The sequence below is a fragment of the Calonectris borealis genome, unplaced genomic scaffold (genome assembly GCF_964195595.1).
Source record: "Calonectris borealis unplaced genomic scaffold, bCalBor7.hap1.2 HAP1_SCAFFOLD_35, whole genome shotgun sequence".
NCBI classification, from domain to species: domain Eukaryota; kingdom Metazoa; phylum Chordata; class Aves; order Procellariiformes; family Procellariidae; genus Calonectris; species Calonectris borealis.
The window spans coordinates 1,035,744-1,042,294 of NW_027441451.1; the positions used below are offsets into that span (position 1 = coordinate 1,035,744).

General features: G+C 54.7%; 1 protein-coding gene across 1 annotated transcript; it reads right to left on the minus strand.

Annotated features, from left to right (window-relative positions):
- Positions 1–4,161: 4,161 nt before the first annotated feature.
- LOC142076194 (olfactory receptor 14J1-like) lies at positions 4,162–5,097 on the minus strand. The gene has a single exon (XM_075138574.1). It carries the CDS (start codon positions 5,095–5,097, stop codon positions 4,162–4,164), a length of 936 nt encoding a protein of 311 aa, XP_074994675.1.
- Between the last annotated feature and the right edge of the window lie 1,454 nt (positions 5,098–6,551).

The window sequence follows — 6,551 nt, forward strand, 5'->3', positions numbered from 1 at the left end:
GGGGATGGTTAAACAATGGTGGAGAGAAGAACTAGCAGCTATTGAGGGGGAATGCACACGAGTGGGGACCCAGGTGTGATGTGCTTGGTATTCATGCACTGCCCAGCATCTCCTGGATAGAGAAGGGACAGACCTCATGTCACTGCAGTGGTGGGATTCAGTCATTGGCCAAAGGCACCAAATCTGTGGTGCCTGTCACACAACAAGTCTGAGTGGGAATGGGGTTCTTGTATAGGACCTGTGCTGTCCATGTCAGCTGCACGCAGTTGTGCTGGAGCACCCTGGCATCTCACATAGCACAACAGGCCTGTACTTGGGTATTAAATTAAGATTCAGCTGCCCTAAATTAGTTTAGACAATTAGAGTGCAAGGAATGCGCGTGACAAAACTGCCATTGTACTCGAAGGACATGTAGGAAATACAGCTGATGGAGAACAGAAAGAGAGAGTGATGCCCCAAGAGTCGGGCCACTGAAGAACATCAGAACAACCAGCAGGTGGACCAGGCTGCTAAGATGGAAGTGGCTCAGGTGGATCTGGACTGGCAACATAAGGGTGAATTATTTATAGCTCGGTGGGCCCATGATGCCTCAGGCCATCAAGGAAGAGATGCAACATATAGATGGGCTCGTGATCAAGGGGTAGACTTGACCATGGACGCTATTGCACAGGTTATTCATGAATGTGAAACGTGCGCTGCAATCAAGCAAGCCAAGCGAGTAAAGCCTCTTTGGTATGGAGGACGATGGTTGAAATATAAATATGGGGAGGCTTGGCAGATTGATTATATCACACTCCCACAAACCCGCCACGGCAAGCGCCATGTGCTCACCATGGTGGAAGCAACCACCGGATGGCTGGAAACATACCCTGTGCCCCATGCCACTGCCCGGAACACCATCCTGGGCCTTGAAAAGCAAGTCCTGTGGCGACATGGCACCCCAGAAAGAATTGAGTCAGACAACGGGACTCATTTCCGAAACACCCTCATAGACACCTGGGCCAAAGAGCACGGCATGGAGTGGGTCTATCACATCCCCTACCACGCACCAGCCTCCGGGAAAATCAAACGATACAACGGGCTGCTAAAGACAACACTGAGGGCAATGGGTGGTGGGACATTCAAGCATTGGGACACACATTTAGCAAAAGCCACCTGGTTAGTCAACACCAGGGGATCTGCCAATCGAGAAATATGCTGGGGAAGACAGTCTGGGTTACTCCTGCCTCTGGCAAGGGAAAACCCATCCATGGGATTGCTTTTGCTCAAGGACCTGGGTGCACTTGGTGGGTGATGCGAAAGGATGGGGAAGTCCGGTGTGTACCTCAAGGGGATTTGATTTTGGGTGAAAATAGCCAATGAACTGAATTTTACGAGGTCAATTGTTATATGATATTGTATATCATTATTTCTATGGTTGCTATCAATGGTGTAGCAGTGAAAATCACTCAGATTAATGAAGAATGAACTAACTCCGATGAAACCGAGCAAAGTGCAACGATGATAGAACTGGACGAGTGCAGCAATACTGAAATGAGAACTGGCTTCAGGATGCAACAGCCCAACACCACACACCATCCTTCTGGCCCTGAAAGACTGTTATGGCAGATGGAGCTCAAAGTCATGGACTAAATGAACTGAATGGACATTTTAGATGGATGGCCCATAGACTAAGGGAATGATATCTGTGCGTACATATATATATATGTGTGTATATATAAAAAGAAAGATAGTGGTGGTTAATTGAAATGTATTAAAAAACAATGTAAGACCTAAGCATAATGTAAATGGTATGGAATAAGGGGTGGATACTGTCCTGGTTTCGGCTGGGATAGAGTCAAATTTCTTCCTAGTGCTGTGTTTTGGATTTAGTATGAGGAGAATGTTGATAACACACTGATGTTTTCAGTTGTTGCTAAGTGCCCTCCTAGTCCAAGGACAGCTCCCGTGCCTACTGACTGAGCTAGGTACACAAGATGGGAGGGAACATAATCAGGACAGCCAGCCCAGCTGGCCAATGGGGTATTCCATACCATGTGACGTCATGCTCAGTATATGAAGGGTAGGCGTGATCCAGGAAGTACCGATGGCTACTTGGTTATCGGTCAGCGTGGGTGGTGAGCAATTGCATTGTGCATCACTCATTTTTGTATATTCTATCATCATCGTTGTTGTTGTTGTTATTATTATTATTATTATTATTATTATTATTATTTCCCTTTTCTGTTCTATTAAACTGTCTTTATCTCAACCCACGATTTTTTCTCACTTTTACCCTTCCGATTCTCTCCCCATCCCACTGGGGGGGAATGAGTGAGCGGCTGCGTGGTATTGGCTGCCTGCCAGGTTAAACCATGACAAGCCTTTTACTGCAAGCCAGTGACTGAACCTTTCATTTTGCTCTTGATTTGCCTGCAGCCCCCATCAGCTCCAGGTGAGCTCTGGCTTTCCTAAACACATCCCCGCATGCTCAGGTCATGTTCCTGAATCCCCCCTGCACAGCCTGTCCTTGCTTCCACCTCCTGATGGCTGTGCTGGAGCTCCCACCTGTGCCTGAGCCAGTGCAGCCCCACTGCCCAGCACGTGCCCCCACATCCCCCTCAGCAGACACAGCACAGCACAGGGTACGTTTGGGGTGGGGAAACGCTCCCCACCACAAGTCCCCGTGCCAGACCTCAGGGTCCATCCCCACCAGCCCTCCTTCTTTTGCAGCCCACCAGTGCCCAGCCCCAGCCGTGGCCCACGCAAGGCTTTGCAGAGAGCCCCACTCTGGGCTCTGCCAGGTCTGGGCAAGAAGAGAGCCTGGGGCAGGGCTGGCTCTTCCCCCAACACAGGTACCAAGACCAACAGGAGGGAGGAGGTGGCCACAGAGCAAAACCACCCGTAAACTGGGATGAGTGGCCAGTGCTGGAAATGGCCAAGGGAAGAGGCTGGGGTGGAGGTGTGATAAATACCCTGGGGCACCTTCTCGCTCTGTCCATGCCACCAAGGGCACAGAGCAGCCTCCTCTCTCCTGCACCCGCCTGTCTCAGTTCCCTGCCAGGAGACCGGGCTCTGCACCACACACCCACTGGAGCATGTCCCTGCCCTGCATGGTCACACAGCTCAGCTAACATCGGTGGTGTCTTCTCCTGGGCACTTCCCAGCCCAGCCCAGACCTTTCCCAGCTCTTCCCTTCTCCCCTGCCCTCTCCCCAGCCCAGCCCCGCAGAGCAGCCCAGCCTGGGCTGGTCCCACGGCAGTGCCCACCGCAGGGTGCTGCAGAGCTCTGGGCACTCACCCACGGCCCCAGCCCCTCTGAGGGGCACAGCAGCTGCTGGGGGGCACACAGGGAGCTCAGCCTCCCCATCAGCCCCAGGCCTGGAGGCTCCCCATGCCATGAGGAAATGGAGGTCAGTGAAACCGAAGAGCTCCTGGTCTTAGGTGCAGGAGATCCCCAGCCCAGGCTGCCTCTGGAGCTCAGTGCCAGCCCCTCTCCCCAGGCCAGCATCAGAGTCCTGGGCAGGGGACAGAGCAGCCTGCCCCGAGTGGGTGCCTGCAGAAAGACCTTTCTCTTTCTCAGGGATTCCTCCCTGCAGCACAGAAATGCTCCCTTGCTCTTCTCCCTGGATGTCCCTTGCCCCACGTGAGCATGTCCATGCTGGCCTGGCCAGCCTGTCTTGGTTCCCACCCCGTGCTCTCCACAGGGCCCTGAGCTGGCAGTGCTGCTCTGGAAAGACCAGGTCCTGCTGTCGTCCATGGCCATGGCTCCAGGGAAGCAGCAGCCCCATGTGAAGGTGGCAGAAAGGATGTGTCCACTGAGGCAGCGAGGGGCAGCTCTGAGGCCCACAAGTGCCTGCTCCTCCATGTGGCAGGGGGGCTCGTGGCTCCTTGAGCCCTCCTGTGTGCTGGGGCTGCACCCCCAGCTCCAGAGGAGATGGAAGAGATGGGAGCAGAGACAAATAATTTTCTGCTGCATTCTTTATTCCCAGCTCCTTTACCTACGCAGGGAGCCTGGCTCCATATGTACATGAGGTCTTTCAGGTACGAAAAGACTGGTGGGGGTGGGAAAGACTAATATTATTTAAGTGGAAGTAATATATGATGTATAAGAAACAAAGAGAAAAACAAGACACATATGATCAAAAGAACATCTGAGCTTTTCCTGAGGAGGATGGACACCTTATTGATGCTGCAGTAATGCGTCTTCAAATAGTTTCCTCAGGGCATCCTTGAGCTCCTTGTTTCTCACGCTGTAGATGAGGGGGTTCACTGCTGGAGGCACCACTGAGTACAGCACTGCCATGACCAGATCTAGAGCTGAGGAGGAGATGGAGGGGGGCTTCAGGTGGGCAAACATGATGGTGCTGACAAAGAGGGAGACCACGGCCAGGTGAGGGAGGCACGTGGAAAAGGCTTTGTGCCGTCCCTGCTCAGAGGGGATCCTCAGCACGGCCCTGAAGATCTCCACATAGGACACCACAATGAAAACAAAACATCCAAATGCTAAACAGGCACTAACCACGAGAAGCCCAACCTCCCTGAGGTAGGAGTGTGAGCAGGAGAGCTTGAGGATCTGGGGGATTTCACAGAAGAACTGGTCCACAGCATTGCCGTGGCAGAGGGGTAGTGACAATGTATTGGCCGTGTGCAGGAGAGCATAGAGGAAATTGCTGCCCCAGGCAGCTGCTGCCATGTGGACACAAGCTCTGCTGCCCAGGAGGGTCCCGTAGTGCAGGGGGTGGCAGATGGCAACGTAGCGGTCGTAGGCCATGACAGTGAGGAGACAATACTCTGCTGTCATCAAGAAGAGAAAGAAAAAGAGCTGTGCAGCACATCCTGCGTAGGAGATGTCCCTGGTGTCCCAGAGGGAATTGGCCATGGCTTTGGGGAGAGTGGTGGAGATGGAGCCCAGGTCGAGGAGGGAGAGGTTGAGGAGGAAGAAGTACATGGGGGTGTGCAGGCGGTGGTCGCAGGATATGGCGGTGATGATGAGGCTGTTGCCCAGGAGGGCAGCCAGGTAGATGCCCAGGAAGAGCCAGAAGTGCAAGAGCTGCAGCTCCCGCGTGTCTGCGAAGGCCAGGAGGAGGAAGTGGGTGATGGAGGTGCCGTTGGACATTTGGTCCCTCTGGGCATGGGGACCTGTCCAAGGAGGAAAAGGCAGTGAGAAGTTAGGGGAGACTTCTCTGAGCAAAATCCAAGCCATTTCCCACAGCCCCGCCCCTGCTGCACACCCCCCCTTTGCATTTTCCAGGAATCCTTCCTCAGCTGCGGGGCTGGAGCTCTGGTGGGTGCTGGCTGAATGTGGCGTGAGGAGCAGGCCCTGGATGGACACCCCAAGGAGGTAGCCAAGCGTCCTAACCATGGCAACTTATGAAGGGAGAGTCAGCTCATCCCCAGCCTCACAGACTGCATTGCCCAGAGCTGCACAGGTTAGAGGAAAGCTGGGACACCTCCTTGCTGTGGACACATCTGCATAGGAGGACCCACAAGGTCTGTGCCTGACTCTGCAGCTGAAACTGCCATTCCCAGGAGCCTGTCAGCAATACCAAGAGCATCTGAGCAAGGCAAGGAGAGAGACAGATGGGCACTGAGGGGAGCCTTTCCCTTACCCAGCTCTGCACACCCCTCCCAGACAACAGCAATGCAGGACAGTCGCCCTCAGGCCCTGGTCAGCGGGAAATGGGCACGTGGCAGGAGAGATGCACTTCATCTCTTCTGCTGGTCTGCTGGACGAGGAGGTGACTAACGGCCTAGAGCCCACGGGCTAAGGGCTGTGCTGGGTGGGAGAGGAGACAAGAGGGGTGTTGCCCAGGGAAGGAGTCTGCACTGCAGGGCATGGCTGGGCAGTGCCCGTATCTCCCCTGCAACAGGGTTTCCAGCAGCATTTCCCTCCCTCCCTGCTCATGTCTCTGCTGCCTGGAGCTGCCTCCCCAGCTGGGAGCTGTTTCTTTGGCCCCATGTTCCTTCCCTGCCAGTGCTCACAGAGCCCATCCCAGTCCCCGTCTGCACAGCTCTGCCCTGCAGCCACGCTGTGTGTGCAGGGCTCAAAGAACAGGTCACACAAACCCTGAGGAAAATGCAAAGGTGGTGCTGGTTTTATCTGCAGGCTGGTGGGGGGTGAATGCGCTTGCTGAGGTTCCTAGTAAACCTCAGCGTGACGGTTTAAGAGTCTCAGACCCTGCTCTAACCTGCATTGGTTTCCATTCCCACCAAGCCGAGCCAGAGAAAAGTGGAAGCACAGGTTCAGGAAAGCACAGACTGCAGCAGGAAACCCCTGCCCTGAACGTACTCATGAAAAGTTCCCTCAGAAATGACCTGGGCATGAGCTGGAGCTGTGAGCAAACCTGACCCAGGCAGCACCCTCTCGACAGCAGAAGGACCCTGCCCTGCTGGGGCTCGCTCCTTCCACCCACAGCTTCTCCCCACAGTGCCGTGGGGAGCTCCCCGGGCAGGCTGAGTGCTGAGCCTGGCAGGCGGCAGAGTCCCTGCCCCAGCACACAGCCCCTGGGGTGCAGGGACCCTGCTCGCAAGGACAGCCCTGGGCACCCCTGCCTGCACACCCCTGCAGTC

Coding starts and splice junctions, on each gene's coding strand:
- LOC142076194 (XM_075138574.1), bottom strand. CDS start 5,097: ATGTCCAACGGCACCTCCATCACCCACTTCCTCCTCCTGGCCTTCGCA.